At 45.7% G+C, this 16,235-nt stretch overlaps 1 protein-coding gene across 2 annotated transcripts in view; it reads left to right on the forward strand.

The window, feature by feature from the left end:
* The window catches only part of CA6 (carbonic anhydrase 6), a 54,797-nt gene that overhangs the window by 26,300 nt on the left and 12,262 nt on the right, over nt 1–16,235 (forward strand). For both annotated transcript variants that reach the window (XM_058552826.1, XM_058552827.1), the window contains exons 2-6: nt 614–754; nt 2,745–2,924; nt 9,397–9,545; nt 10,236–10,328; nt 13,504–13,573. In XM_058552826.1, coding sequence (XP_058408809.1) covers nt 676–754; nt 2,745–2,924; nt 9,397–9,545; nt 10,236–10,328; nt 13,504–13,573 — 571 coding nt within the window. In that variant the 5' untranslated portion in view covers nt 614–675. The remainder of the gene's footprint in view (nt 1–613; nt 755–2,744; nt 2,925–9,396; nt 9,546–10,235; nt 10,329–13,503; nt 13,574–16,235) is intronic.

Genomic DNA, 16,235 nt, shown 5'->3' on the forward strand with positions numbered 1-16,235 from the left:
TGCCCTTGCTAGCTTGGAGGGCCGAAGGGATGTGGCTCATGAGCTGGGAATCCGGGGTCAACCAGTGATTTAAGAATGAAGATAAGAACGTGCCTCTAGTCAGGATTCTCCATCCACACCCTACGTGGGGAGCCAGGCCATTTCCCAAGACGCCTGCTGAGCGCTGCCATCACTGCCTCAGTGGCTTGGGTCGATTGCTGAGACAGGCAGGAAATACCAAGCAGAGTCCAGCCAGGGTTTTCAGGGACGGTGATGCCCTCACCAGGTCCCAAAGCTCCTTGCCGGGAGCAAGGTTGCAGGAAGTGCCACCGTTCTGGAAAGCTTCCCCATCCTGCTTCTTCCTGCCTTGGGCTTTTGTCTTTCCTGTGGTGGCTCCTGCACAAAGGCTGCACTGTGTGGCCCTTCAAGTGAGTCTTCATAAGTTAGGACATTGAACAACCAAACCTGTGGGCTAAGTGGACATGGTAATGACACTGGAGGAGATTAGGAAAGTGCATGTCTCCTGGCCAAGTGACCCAAGTCAGAAAGGCGATTGTGGGGAAGGTGTTATTGTTTTAGTGGGCGTAGCAAAGGGTGGATTAGGCAGCCAGACTTGGTAAATTGTTATTTACAGTTTCTGAGCTTTTAAAAGAAGAGCATCCCCAGAATCGGTCCTGATTCCAGACCTTCAGCACCATGGTGGCTCTGGGAGCACTGCTGTCCCTGCTCCTCCTCGGGGCCCAGGCCCAGCACAGGTCCGAGTGGACCTACTCAGGTAAGCCCCTCACTGTGAGGAAGGTGACAGCGCAGCCTGGCATCTTGGGGTGGTGGGGCCCACCGCACACGATTGTGTGTGCTTCCTCTGTTGGGGTCTGCTCGTTGTGGGCTCAGCATCTCGGGGTGTTTGGAGAACAAGCTGAACTCAGAGCTCCATTAAGAAAAGAGGAAATAGTCTCTCCCTTCACAGGTCCGTGAGGTTCACCCAGGATGTCTTGACTTGCCCAGAAGCCGGGGACCTTTAGATAGCCTCCAGATGCCCTCTCTCGGCTGCCATGTCCTGCTGAGACCCAAATTTTATTACTGAAACCCGACTTTTAAAATGTGAAATTGAAAACCCTGGCATTTAGCATGGGTTCTGGCCCATGTGTGAGCCAAAGAAAGGAAGACTGCATCTGTGGAGTTTGGACGCGAAACACCCCTTCTGTGTGGCGGTGAAGAGAGCTCCTGCCCACGTCGCCTCTTTTCTGTACTGGCCTGAGGGATGGGGGCTCAGAAGATGCTCACAGCCGCTGCAGGAGCAAACATGGCGTTGAGCCTGCTCTCTGCACAGTCCCCCAGCTTCAGACATCGGGGGACGCGTACATTCAGGGTGGGTGTATGTCCTGTTAAATCAAGGGCAACGGAGTTAGGGACATGGTGGGGAGGCTCAGAAAGTCCAACTTCAGAGGGCAGAACGGCCAACTCTGACCAACGGCTCTGTTCTAGAGCAGAGGGATCCCACAGCCGGCCAGCGTCTCGGAGACCCTGGGGCTCTGACCCATTGGGACTGGGGGTGGTTCAGAGGGTGAGGAAGAGAGAGAATTCCAACAGCACAGGTCTTGTCCTCCCTAGGCTCAGCCCAGCCTCTGAGACTGTGGGCCTTGGAAAGCCACCAGGGGCCCAGGAAGACATGGGGGCAGCTACTGCAAATGCCTTTCGGGAATACTTGAGAAACTGCCCCCAACACTGTTGGGGCAGGGACCAAAGCCTTTTGATCCATGAAGGGGCTGGGCTCGAGACCTCAGGGCTTGATCCTGGCATCCTGCCTCTAGGAAATAATTGTTTAAAAATTGGGTTGTAGTATTAGAGAAGAGCAGAGAAACAAAGAATTGACTTTTCCATTGGTTGCAAAACCAAGAAGGTGTGAGACACCCCAGTATAAACATCTTCCTTAAAGCAAACTCTGCACTCACCATGCAGACTACCCCCCCACCGCCCCAAGGGGAAAGAGCTCGGAGTCCCAGCTGCAGATGGTGAGACCAGGACCCATAGTGTTGGGAAGCCCAGTCCCCCCCGATTAATGACTTGCTTTCATCACTCTGTCCCCTATGATTAGTAACCACCTTAAAAACAGATAGATTTCCTTACTTTGATATTTCCTTAACTAATCATTCTAGGTCATCTTTGAATCAGATGCTTCCTTTCTTGTCCTGAATCTGTAGGTGTAGGCGCCCAGTGGGCCTTACCACACTGGGAACGGATGAAAGGGGTGAAGCGAGAAAATAGGTGGGAGGTCCTGCCCCAGGGGGCTGAGGAGGCCGTCTTATTGTTGGGGGCTGAGAAGGAGAATTGTGCCAGTCAGAGGAAACAGGAAAGGCCCCGAGGGTAACACAGTAAGGCCAAGCACAGGGACAGTAATTCACAGGCAAGACTAAAGCTGCATATTAAAGACTTGCACCACTTTCAAAACACTAAGTCACGTTCTCAGGGCCAGAGGTTGCAACAGGAAAGTCAGGAATTGGCACCAAAGCCCCCCAGCCACCGGGGTCCGTGGAGTTGATTTAAATGCCCCTCCTGCCTCCTTCTGGAGACCCTGCTTCTGCTTTTTAGAAGGCAGACCTCTGGCCTTGATCCTGGCAGCCCGCCTGGCCCCTGCGGGCCTCCCACTGGGCAGGGCCTGCTGGGAGCTGCAGCCTCTGGCCTCTGCCTTGAGTGAGGCGCCCGCAGGGAGGGCTTGGCCGGGCAGCCCCTCAAACTGCGACCACCTGGGCTCTCTCCTATCTCAGAGGGGGCGCTGGATGAAGCGCACTGGTCGACCGAGTACCCCACCTGCGGCGGGCAGAGACAGTCGCCCATCGACCTGCAGAGGAAGAAGGTGCAGTACAACCCCTCCCTGACGGCTCTGACCCTGGTGGGCTACGACGACCAGGCGAGCGAGTTCCCCATGACCAACAACGGCCACACAGGTAAGGGGTGGGCGCCAGGCTCCAGTCCACGGGGGTCAGCAGGGGAAGGCAGGTGACAGCTGCCAGGAGCAGGACGCACAGAGATCCAGAGTGCAGCCTGGGCTCTGGAGGCCTCAGACGTGAGGGCTGACAGGCGTTGAAACTGGGCGGCTCTTCCAAAGTTGCGCAGCATCTGTCTTTAGACTCAATTCCCAGCTGGCTCCTTCATTCCGCTTTAGCCTCTGCCCAAGCTCACTCGGACCCAGCCAGCAGGAAATTCAAGGACAGATAGGTGATGCTGCTGAAGCCACGAGTGCCCCGTGTGCTCCGTTGATCTGTGCCCTGATTTCCCATGTTTTCTGTAGAGTCTGATTAGCTCAAAGCACCCAACAGGCAGGCCCAGCATTTCTCAGAGGTTTAAAAAGAAGCTCTTGTTTTCCGTTCCCTCCTAGAAAGGGGGTGAAGGTCAGACAGGAAAAGCTGGGTCTTGACCCCCATTGCAGAAGCCTGGACTGGACAACTGTAAATTCGTGCTTTATGTCTGCAGAACATCCTTCTGATTATCCGTGGGCTCATCTCCTCTGAGCCTCATGACAACCCCAGGAGGGGGCATTTTTTAGGCTGGAAACCAGAGACCTTGGGTGGCCAAGGGACTTACTCAAGGCCACACAGTCTCTCGTGGCCAAGCCAGACCCCGACCCTGGATGTCTGATTTCTTGGCCATGTCCTCCTCTCCCACTCTGGCCCGCAGTGGGTCAGTTTATTGCCCACCCACATAGGTGTATGGGGGGGTCACAGGACTTAGATTTCCTTTTGGCACAATTGAGAAAATAAAACCAATTGCCCTTCATGGAGCTGGTGAACGTAGCACATTGCAGAATGATGGAAGATCTGTAAAATCCTCAGGACACGTGGCCTGGATCACTGAACTCCACAAATAATTCACGAAAGCCTCATTTATCATTAATGTCAAGCTCCTGTTTCCAAAGTTACTTTCTGAAGCTTCCAGGGGGCTGGCAGTTTGGAGCTTCTCCCCTTTCCTTGCCCTTGGTGGAGAGGGGCTGATGCCAAAGGGCCCAAGGCTGCAGCTAACTGCAGGAGGGAAGCTTGGCTGACCCCACCAGGACAGGTGGCCAGGACTGACAGATGATTGACAACCCCTGTGGGTTTGTGGGCTGAGTTTCTGCTGCCTGCCTCTGCATGGAGGGCTTTGTGCTGAGGAACCAGGAGAGGGGAGGTGTTAGGAAGACCCCAGCTTCCCAGGGGCTTGCAGCAGCTGCCTCTACCAACTCTGTGGAGTGCCCTGGACCTTCCTCATAGAGGACTGTGCTGGCATTTCTGGAGACCAGAAGCTTGTTCCTTTAGGGTCCCCAACCCACCCTACAGCATCTTAAACATATTAGAATGCACTCACAGCTCACATTATTAATATTTTTTGATGTATTTTGAAAGATTTTTATAATTTAGCTTTTGAGATTATTTGGCTATATTCTTTACAATTGCCTATACCTTTCCAGCAAGCTCTGAGCACATTCAAGAATTCTACTGAAGGGAAAAAAAAAAGTGCTAATCTACAAATTTTCAAATCTAATGAAATTTTGATCAATACTGTTTAACAAAAAAGTTGACATGATGTAACTAAACATTTATTAATTTTGATCTTACAGGGTTCTTTTTATATCTTGGAACCTAGGATATATATATATTTATATGTGTATGTTTAGTAGACTTCATTTTTTAGAGCAGTTTTAGCAGTCATAGCAAAATTGAGCGAAAAGTACAGAGATTTCTCGTATACCTCCTGCCCCACTACATGCATAGCCTCCCACATTATCAACATCACTCACCTGAGTGGTACACTTTTTACCAAGGATGAACCTACATTGACACATCATAATCACCCAAAGTCCATAGTTTACCTTAGGGTTCACTCTTGGTGTTGGACATTGTATGGGTTTGGACAAGTGTATAATGACGTGTATTCATCATTATAAGAGCATACAGAGTATTTGCACTGTCCTAATTATCCTCTGTACTCTGCCTGTTCATCCCTTCCCACCCCCTAAACCCCTAGCAACCACTGATCTTTTCACTGTCTCCATAGTTTTACCTTTTCCAGAATGTCATATAGTTGGAATCATACAGTATGCAGCCTTTCACATTGGCTTCTTTCACTTAGTAATATGCATTTAAGGTTCCTCCATGTCTTTTCATGACTTGACTGCTCATTTCTTTTTAGTGTTGAATAATATTCCATTGCCTGGATGTACCACAGTTTATTTATCCATTCACCTACTAAAAGACATCTTGGCTGCTTCCAAGTTTCAGCAATTATGAATACAGCTGCTATAAACATCCATGTGCAGATTTTTGTGTGGACATAAGTTTTCAACTCCATTCGGTAAATACCAAGGAACGTGATTGCTGGATTGTGTGGTAAAAGTATGTTTAATTTTGTAAGAAACTGCCAAACGGTCTCCCAAAGTGGCTGCACCACGTTGCGTTCCACCAGCAATGAATGCGAGTCCCTGTTGCTCCACACCCTCCCCAGCCTTTGATGGTGTCAGTGCTCTGGATTTTGGCCATTGTCATAGGTGTGTAGTGGTATCTCACTGTTGTTTTAATTTGCATTTCCCTGATGACATACGATGTGGAGCATCTTTTCAAAGGCTTATTTTCCATCTGTGTATCTTGTAGGATGAGGTGTCTGTTAAGGTCTTTGGCCCATTTTTTAATCGGGTTGTTTGTTTTTTTATTGTTGAGTTTTAAGAGTTCTTTGTATATTTTGGATAGCAGTTCCTTATCAGATGTACCTTTTGCGAGTATTTTCTCCCAGTCTGTGGCTTCTAAATTCTCTTGATATTGTCTTTTGCAGAACAGAAGTTTTTAATTTTAATGAAGTCCAGCTTATCAATTATTTCTTTCATGGATTGTGTCTTTGATGTATCTAAAAGGCATCAACATACCCAAGGTCATCTAGGTTTTCTCTTATGTTATCTCTTAGGAATTTTATAGTTTTGCATTTTACATTTAGGTCTGTGATCCATTTTGAGTTACTTTTGGGGAAGGGTGTAAGGTCTGTGTCTAGATTCATTTTTTTGCACGTGGATGTCCAGTTGTGCCAGCATTGTTTGTTGAAGAGACTCCATTGTATTGCCTTTGCTCCTTTGTTAAAGTTGAGTGTATTTATGGGGGTCTATTTCTGGGCTCTCTATTCTGTTCCACTGATCTATTTTCTATTCTTTCACCAATACCACACTGCCTTGATTACTATTAGTTAAGTCTTGAAGTTGGGTAAGATCAGTCCTCCAAATTGGTTTTTCACCTTCAACATTGTGTTGGCTATTCTGGGTCTTTTGCCTCTCCGTATAAACTTCAGAATCAGTTTGTTGATAGCCACAAAATAACTTGTTGGGATTTTGATTGGGATTGCATTGAATCTATAGATCAAGTTGAGAAGAACTGACATCTTGACTATATCAAATCTTCTTATCCAGGAACATGGACTATCTCAACATTCATTTAGTTTTTCTTTGATTTCTTTCATCACAGTTTTGTAGTTTTCCTCATATAGATCTTATACATGTTTTGTTAGATTTATACGTAGATATTTTTGGGGTTCTAATGTAAATGGTATTTTTTTTTAATTTCAAATTCTACTTTATATTTTTATGTGCCCCAATTTTTATTACTAGATTCAACAGACATAAAATTACATTTCAATAAGAAGAAATTGAAAACACACTTGGATGTTGAGACAAATTTAAATTGCTACAAAAGTTTCTAAAACTTTTTCTCAATTTCTCTATTTTGTTGTAGGCTAGTAACAGTTGGTGGACCAGTAATTATTTTTTAATATATATATTTTTTCATTTCCCAAACTACATATTCATAGGCTCCAGAAAAGCTTAAAGGCCTGAGGTACTGGGCTTCTAGTGTTCAGTGGGAAAAACAACACTGTTCTCTTAACAGGTGCTATCAGCAACTTTGTTAGGCTCCTTGAAAGGAGGGATGATCTCTCATTCATCTTTCTATTCTGGAACATAGATTAGATGCATTTGAGGGGAAAAGACTCATACATGAAAGGATAAATCCCCAAATACATGCCTATGAGTGATGCAGGATTCTGAGCAGGTTTTGATTTTTGAAGGCTGTAGGAGCAAGCTGGTTTTGTCTTTTTTTTTTTTTAAAGATTTTATTTATTTATTTATTTTCCCCCCAAAGCCCCAGTAGATAGTTGTATGTCATAGCTGCACATCCTTCCAGCTGCTGCATGTGGGACACGGACTCAGCATGGCTGGAGAAGCGGTGCGTCGGTGCGTGCCCAGGTTCCGAACCCGGGCCGCCAGCAGCGGAGCGCACGCACCTAACCGCTAAGCCACGGGGCCGGCCCTTGTCTTTTTTTTTTAACTTTTATTTTGAGATAGTTTTAGACTAGAAAAATTGCAAAATAGTAAGAGAATTCCCATATACCCTTCTCCCACTTCCCTTAATAGTAACATCTTACAACCATACTACGTTGATATGGTTAACTGCTCTGTAGACCTCATTTGAATTTCATCTCTTTCCCATTAATGTCCTTTGTCTGGTCCGAGATCTCATCTAGGATGCCACGTTGCATTAAGTCATCGTATCTCCTTAGTCTCCTCCAGTTGGGGGCAGTTCCTCAGTCTTTCTTTGACTTTGACAACCTTGACACTTTGCTGTTGTTTCTTGAGCACAGAAAATGCTCAGATCACGTGGTTTTTTTGGTCTGATAAGAACTTGGTTAAATTAGTTTCAAACAAGGGGGAGGACCTTCTTCTGGAAATTACATCAATTTTCAGAATCTGGAAGGTTCAGCAGGTTGATTTTTGGAGACAGATATTTGGCCTCACCTTTTCGAAAGCACAGAGACAAGCTCAGAATTGTTGCCATTTTTCAATCTGGCCTATGCAGTCCTGTTGATAAAACTTGAGAATTGAGACATTCTGTCTGCAGGTAATTGTGTTGTGGGGAAACGTGCTTGTCAGGATCTCTGGTTTTGCTCATGTGGTGCTATCTGTCAATTTAGAAAGCTCTGGCCTGGTCCTCAGCTCTCCATTCTCTTGGCACAGATGACTGCACATCTCCTTCTAAAGGCTCTTCCGTTTTTTTCACACGAGCATTGATTTGGAGGCTGGCCACATTTTAAGCACTAATACAAAGCACCTGTTCTGCCAAAGGGCATGTTAAAATCTTTGAGGCCGGATTCCTGCCTTACAGCATATTACGTTATGAATTTAATCACAGCTCCCTGCTGCTTTAGACAATTGGGAAGGGAAGAAGGGGACATTTGACAGATATCAAATACCTAATATTTGCTCTTTAAGAAAACTTACTTGTTTATAATCATCTTTGAAGACTTTAAATAGACTTTGCTAACAGGTCAGATGCCACCTGTCCCTTTGCAAGTCCTAAATTGTATCCTCAGAGGTATTTTTCTTAGTCACTCTCTGGTGTCACTCTCCATAACTTTCTTTTGTCTGGCTAATTCCAAAATATCGAGATTACTCTAAGGCCTGCGCCAGTGAAATGAACTACTGCAGTTGTGTGACTGGAGACTTCTCTGTAGGAAGTCTGTAGGGCCTGAGGCAGGAGAAAGCTGGAAGAGTGATCCATTTTCTCCTCAGCAAGAACTTAACATTTGAATACGTCCATTGATAATCACATCAGATTAAACCCCTAGCCGAGAGTCCGTGTGTTCCCTCACTTGCTGCGGAATCTGGTCTCTTGTCTTCTGAAGACAAGTTGAGGCCTGTAATGGTGACATCCCGTCCTGTCTACACCCAGTTCTGGCCCAGCTCTGCCCCGACTCTTGAACCGTGTGACTCTGATAAGTCTTTCCACCTCCCTGGGTTGGTTTCTTTGTCCATAAAATGAAAGCGTTGAAGCTCCACTGGAAGGCTCCCTTATAGAGAGTGGAGTGGGTTGTTAGTTGGGCTAGTTCTAGAAGGCTACGTGGGCTGAGGATTTTAACCACATCACAAAGAAGATAACCTCAACTTGGCCTTACAAACAGTACTCACTCTGGGGAGTAAAAGTAATTAAAATAGTCCCAAGAGGCCCCACTTCTTATTCCTACATCATGGGCAAATTCCAAAATTAGCCAGATGTGGAGAGTGCAATTCTGGTTTCCACACCCATTGGCCATATCTTTTCAGGGCATCCCCCTTTCCAACAAGCTGGATCTGCCACCTCGTGGTCGCGCCCCTGACCTTCTGTTTCTAGTGGGACTGTGTGTGTGCGTGGGAGAGGCACCTGCCCCAACCAGCTTACTCAGTGCCTGGTCCTCATCCTGTCCTGTGCCAGTCGCTTCCTCCCCACTGGAAACCCTGCTCATGGCATTCTAACCCAGTCTATAGGACCAGCTTGCCCCCCAGAGTGGGCAGGTGACCAGGGAAGCTGCCTAACCAGTAGGCCTGACCCATCCACACTCACTTGCCCTACTCTCTGCCCCCGTCTTCTCTTCCAGTGCAGATCAGCCTGCCCCACACCATGTACATGACGGCCCCTGATGGCACCAAGTACATAGCGGAGCAGATGCACTTCCACTGGGGCGGCGCGTCCTCGGAGATCAGTGGCTCTGAGCACACCATTGACGGGATCAGATATGGGACTGAGGTACCTTGGGGACCCTGACCAGGTCCTCTTTCCTTCAAACCCCATAGTCACTTTTTTAAAATTAAAACAGCCAAAAAGACTTTGTGCAATGGTGACAGTCAAGTCACCCTGAGGTTGAGTTTATTTTTTATTCATTCACAACTATTCACTGATCACTGCCATGTGCTGGGGCTTCAGGCCGAGTTCCCGCCCTCCCAGAAGTCACAGTGAGGCAGGAGTTTATAGCCTACACAGTGGGGCAAGCCCTCTTCAGTTTCAGCTGGATTTCTATGTGTTAGATTTTCTGGGTTCCCTCTCTTGCTTAGATCTGTCCTTGGGTGACCACAGGTATATAGTGGTTTATAGGGGCAAGGGGGGGTCATGCCCACACTACAGAGACCTCAGGAGAACTCAGTGGCCTCCCTCTAGATTCTGCCAGCATGTCTGCCTGGAGGGAGGTGGGGTCAGGGAAATGCTCTTGAATTGCCATCTTTCCAGAATCCCACTTGTGCTTTTTCCATTCTTGGAGAACTTTCTGGTCTTGATAGTTCTCCTAGCCTAGATGGAAGGAGATGGAGGTCAGAGTTGTTTGTGGAAGACAGTCTGAGGCCTGGATGGAACATTTTTCCTTCTTTTCTTCTTCTCCTGAAAACCTGAAGCATTTGAAGTCTGTATCAACTGCCCTTGACTTACTCTTTCTTGCTCCCACAGATTCACGTTGTTCACTACAATTCTAAATACGAGAGCTATGATATAGCCCAGAATGAACCAGATGGTTTGGCTGTGCTGGCAGCCCTCATTGAGGTAGGCTGAAACTATGCATGTGAAGTTATAGGTTGGTGTCCAAACAAGGTGTTAAGTATAAATGAAAGCTCTTCCTTCCTGTCCCTCCTCATCTGTTCCTGAGCTCGCAATTCTTGGAAACACTGACTCAATGGAAGATATACCCTTTATCCAGCCCTTGCTCACAGTCACCGTGTTCCTTCTGTGTTATCAACCTCCAGGACCTTGGATAACTTGCACAAGCTACTTAAAACAGCTGGGATCACAGAGGGTTGACTGGATATAAACTGGTCTGAGGGCAAGGGGAAGCCTGCAACCTGACAGACAAAGGCAACACCTCTGCCATTCTAAGAAAGTCTGGAGGGTGGGACTTATGGGTAGGTAGGAAGAAGTGGTCAGTGAATCCACTCCCTCCCAAAACAAGTATTAAATTGGATAAAATTGCCACAAACAACTATATCAGTGCTCTGGGAATGGACCAAAGGCAAATAATGATTAAGGCATTTATTTGTGAGAAATGGCTAGAATTTTGAGTAAGAATAATGGGAGTCTGTGGACTTCTTGCCTGGGGATGTTCCCATCTCCACCACCTAACATGGTCAGCAATGTAGGTTTATCAGGGCAGAGTGGACAGGAAAACCAGCAGCTTCACTGCCTGTCTTGAGGAACTGTCTTGATTTGGGATGTAAATTGAAAACCATGCCCAGGGGCACTGTCAGTAAAAGTAGCAAACTTGACATAAAAGACAGAAAACAAAGAGAGAAAACGTGAGCTCTGATAGTCTGAGGTTGCAGTCCCAATGGGGCGAGTGGCAAGTGGCAGACCAATGAGAAATTTAACAGCAAGATCCTGGAAATGAGAAGGCCACAGCGGGCTATGTAAACTTCCCAAGAGGTGGAAAGTAAAAGCTGAGGCCGAGTTGACAACTGGCCAAATTTTGATCCATCAGCTGAGGGTGCAAATCTCATGGGGTTGAGGGGTTTAAGCACAACCTCTGCTAAAATCATTGGCTGACCACAAATTTATGCTGACCCTAGGTGGTCTCTAGGAATCCAGGCTAAAAAATAAAACAAAGACTTAAGAACTGAGCAGAGACATCAGTTTTTGCACATTGCTGGGGAGACATATCCTGCAGATAAAGTCCAGCCAAGTTCCTAAACAGACATACGAACAAGAAAATCCCTCAGGACAATTTTAAAAAATCATAATTCAGATTTGCTACTATGTATTATATAAAATGTCCAGTTTTCAACAAAAAGTTGGGCATATAAAGAAATAGGAAAATATCCATATTTAGGAGAAAATAAAACAGTCAATAGAAACTGACTCTGAGTGGACCCAGAGTGATTTAGCAGACAGTACCTTAGAAACAACTATCATAAATATGTTCAAAGAATGAAAAGAAACTGTTAAAAGAATTAAAGGAAAATATGATGACAATGATTCAAAAAAGAAAATCTCAATAGAGAAACAGAAACAATAAAAATGCACCAAAATGGAAAGTCGAGAGTTGAAAAATAGAATGAACAAGATGAAAAATACACTACATGGGCTCAAAGCATATTTGAAGCAGCAGAAGAAAGAATCAGTGCATTTGAATATAGAGCAAAGAAATTATTCAATCTGAAGAACAAAGAAAAAAGATTGAAGAAAAATGAACAGAGCCTTAGACTCATCGGGACAAGATCACACATCCTGAAATATATGTAATGGGAGTCCCAGAAGGAGAGGAGAGAGAGAAAGTGGCAGAAAAAATGTTGAAGAAACAATGGCCAAAAATTTCCCAAATTTGATGAAAAACATTCCTTTACCAGTCCAAGAAACTCAACAAACCCAAAGTCTGATAAACACCTAGGCACATCAAAGGCAAACTGCTGAAAGCAACAAGAGAAAAAGGATTCATTACACGTAGGGGAATGACAGTACAATTAATGGCTGACTTCTCATTAGAAACAAGTCATCAGAAGGCAGTGGAATGACTGTGAACTAGAAATTCTATCCAACTAAACCACTCTTCAAAAATGAGGCAAAATAAAGACATTCCCAGATAAAAAAAAAACCAAGATAATTGCTAGCAGATGTGTCTTAGAAGAAATATTAAAGGAAGTCCTTCTGGCTGAAAGGAAATGATACCAGATGGTAACTCAAATGCACAGAAAGAATTGAAGAGTGCTGGAAATGGTAACTGTAGAAGACTATATTCATGTATTTTTGGTCTTTTCTTCTTTTAATTTCTTTAAGAAAATCCCATAAGATTGTTTAAAGCAGTAATGATACCACTGTGTTGTTGGGTTTATAATGTATGTAGATGTAATAGATAAGAAAAATAGAAGAAAGAGTAGGGAAGAACTAGAGCTATACTGGAGCAAAGTTGCTATATTTTCCTGGAATTAGGTTAACATTAACCTGATGTAGATTGTGATAAGTTAAGTTGTATATTGTAATCACTAGAGCACCAGTAATAACTGAAAGTGATTAAATAGTACACTAAAAGTATTTGTTAAACACAGAAGGTGGAACAGAGGAACAAAAAAGACGTGAGACATTTAGAAAACAAATAACAAATGGCACTCATGGATCTCAGAAATCTGAATTTATACCCAGGGGAAACAGAATTGGATCGACACCACTGATGGAGAAGAACCATTGAAAATAGACCTTTTTCACCAAAAGCAACTTTTCTGACTTTGAAAAAGTCAACCCTCAGACAAAAAATAAAGAGCAATGTGGCAGTGGGCAGAATTGAGCAGTTTTGCCTAGAACATCTGGCTCTCTTCTGCTCAGTCAAAAGTCCTGAGGATGAAGAAGTTAGTGCATGAGACCAAGCCCCCTCAACCCAATGAATCCGATTGTGGCTGACACTGCCCCAAATGGGGTCACTGGGGATATTTTAACAGTGACATTTAGCCATTCCCTGAGGGCATCCCCAGTCACCACGGAGAAGCTCTTTTCCCTGGAAGCTGCCAAAATGCTTCAGATTTCGTCTCCCTAGAAGAGACTGGTGAGCCCAGGCAGTTGGTGGCAAAGAACAGCCAGATTGTCTCCCCAACACAACTGGGGCATGGATGGGCCGCCACCTCCTTGCCCTTGTGGCTCTGCCCAATCAGCCAGAACACCAAACAGCTGGATTAGTGGAGACAGTGCTGGACGGACGTCCCTTATCCTTTCGGTTAACTTCTCTGTGTTTCTCCTACAGGTCAGTGATTACGCTGAGAACACTTATTACAGCAAGTTCATGTCCCACTTGGATGAGATCAGATATGCAGGTAAGGGAAGCCAACAGCAACTGCAGGAGGGCAGAGGAATGAGCATGAGTGTGAGGTGGGACAGGAGGGCAGGGAAGGCTGACGCTGGTGAGGAAGGTGGCAGATAAGCCCTGCCGGGAGAGCACACCCCTCTCTGCGCAAGGTCTCTTGTTCCAGCAATTTCTGCTGTTGGCTCAGGCTGTGAACACCTCTGAGAAACCTGTTTGTAAACTCGACCTGTTGATTCCCATGACTGGAACTTCTGGATGGCCAGAGTTCCACTAACTAGGGATAGCTTCACTTAAGTGACTCTCACCTCTGGCCCCAGCTAGCAGTGACGATCCTGGTCACTAGAGAGAGACGTTCTTAGCTTCAACTGAGAAGACTCTCAAGACTGAAGCCTCTCATCAACGTGCCTAGACACGAAGACACAGGGGGCTGTTCTCCCATCTCTCTGCTCTCAGAAGGCAGAGTTCTTGTCTGAGTGATTGGCCACTCCCATGGCCAACCCTTGACCTTGAGCACCATCCACGTCAACTGTGAAGCCTTGGTTTTGTGCATCCCCCTCTGGCCACATCTCCCAGACTCCAGCTCCCTGACATCAGTCCTCGCCCCTCCAGCAATTCTCCCCACCTCCATTCCATGGCCTCCACGTTCTCACTACTAGTAATACCTCAGGCCTTTCATCTCTCTTTACCTAGCTGAGGTTCCACTGGCCATCATTCTGACACTTCCAGGCAAATGCCCTCCATACCCTTGCCCCTCCATCCTTCCCCAAGCTCACCTGGCAAAGCCCCAGACTGACTCCCACCTACTCAGAGCCTGTAACCACATGACTGAATGTGGCTGGACAGAAACACACAGACATCTAACTGGTATTATTTTTATTCATAGCTACAAATATGAATAGGTACTAACACTGCCCAGAAATCCTGAAAAGCAAACTCTGGGCGTTTGCTTTTCTCCTCTCCGAAATAACTACTTCACACTTTTGCCTGTCTCCTGAAGCCCCTGCGCCTTGGCCCCAGCTTCGCCCTTGGAGCAGATGCCTTGCCTCCCACTTCATCGAGAAGGTAGTCGGAAACTCACTCATCTTCTGAACCCACCTGCACCTGACCAAACTCCATGTCCCCTCCTCTGTTACAATGGGTGAAATATCTCTGCTCTTGTCCAAGACCACCGTCCATGTGAGCACCGACCCCTACGCCCCCATTCTCAGGGCCTGGTCTCCTGCTGGTCTCTCCCCTCTCTCTTGCACCATTGATTTCTTACCTTTCATCAGATCATGCTGCTCAGCACACAATTCTGTGCTCTAACACCTCCCACCTCAAAAGACAAATGAAAGTATCTCTTGACCCCACCATTACCCCATCTTCCACCTCATTTTCAGCTCCCCTTGAAAGAATTGTCTAACAGTCCTGTTCTCTTTTCTCACTCACCCTAAGCTGGTCCCACCACTCCATTGAGCCTTCAAGGTCACCCCTGTTGTCAGATCTCCTGGCCACTTTTCTCCTCTTCTCTTAACTGACCTTGAAACATCCATCCATTACAGCAGGCTCTCATTCTCGCCACGCCTCAACCCCTGCCCCCACCTCCAGCTCTGCTCTCTTCTTCTGGCTCCTGCCCTAATGTTGGAGAGTGCCACGACTTTGTCTTCCCTCATTCAGTCCCACGGCCTGAAGTGCCATTCCTAGACTGTGGAACCCAAAAATCTAAATCTGGTCCTCCATGTAGGGATGGCATCGGGCAGGACAGGTGAGGCAAAGTAGATGTAAGAACAGCCTGGGTAATTTACTGACCATGAACAAAGCCAGCGGGAGAAACCACAGGCCTGTGGTGTAACTAAGACATTTCCTCAAATTCACCAACCTCAGACATTTTATTTCTACAACTGACCCTGACGCATTTCCTTCTCCAATTCAATAAATTCCTCTTCTGATCAATCCTGCCCACAACACTAGCCTCTCTCTCTGAACTTGGGATTCGTTTATCTAACTGTTGACTTGATATTGCCATATGGATATAAAACTTTACATGGCCTATGCTTAACTATATTCCCTTCCCCTTCCAGGCTTGTCACTAAACTGACTTTCTCATCCCTGCAACAATTGTCATTATCCATCCCATTGTTTAAGCCAAAAATCCTGGAATCATTCTTGATTTTCTCTTTCCATTACCCCCCACATCCAAACCATCAGCAGGTCCTGTTGTTTTCCCTCCCTGCATTCATTTCTTTTGGATATATACCTAGAAATGGAATTGCTGGATATATGTTCATTCTATGTTTAATTTTTTAAGGCACCACCATATTGTTTTCCAGCAGCTGCACCATGGTTCTGGAATTCTTGACTCACTTAAATATATTAGAGTTATGAAACTAAATCTATGCAATGGAGCTCTTTAGAAGGTTATACCTTGAAATCTTTCCAATGACAATAAAGCTTAGAAATCTTTTGCCTACTTATCGGATTATACACTACTAGACTTCATGGCCTTGGTTAAACAAGCGTATTTAAATTCATATCAAAATGATGTCCTCTTTGCCATTAAAAAATGCAAAAGCACTCAGGGAAAGTGAAGCAAAATTCAACTCCACTCCACGTTGCTTTGACAGTCTCATGCTCTGCTCAGGGGCCCAGTGTCATTGATGTGAACAAAAGAGGAATTCTCTAGATGCAGCAAT

This window comes from Diceros bicornis, chromosome 13 (assembly GCF_020826845.1).
Source record: "Diceros bicornis minor isolate mBicDic1 chromosome 13, mDicBic1.mat.cur, whole genome shotgun sequence".
NCBI classification, from domain to species: Eukaryota; Metazoa; Chordata; class Mammalia; order Perissodactyla; family Rhinocerotidae; genus Diceros; species Diceros bicornis.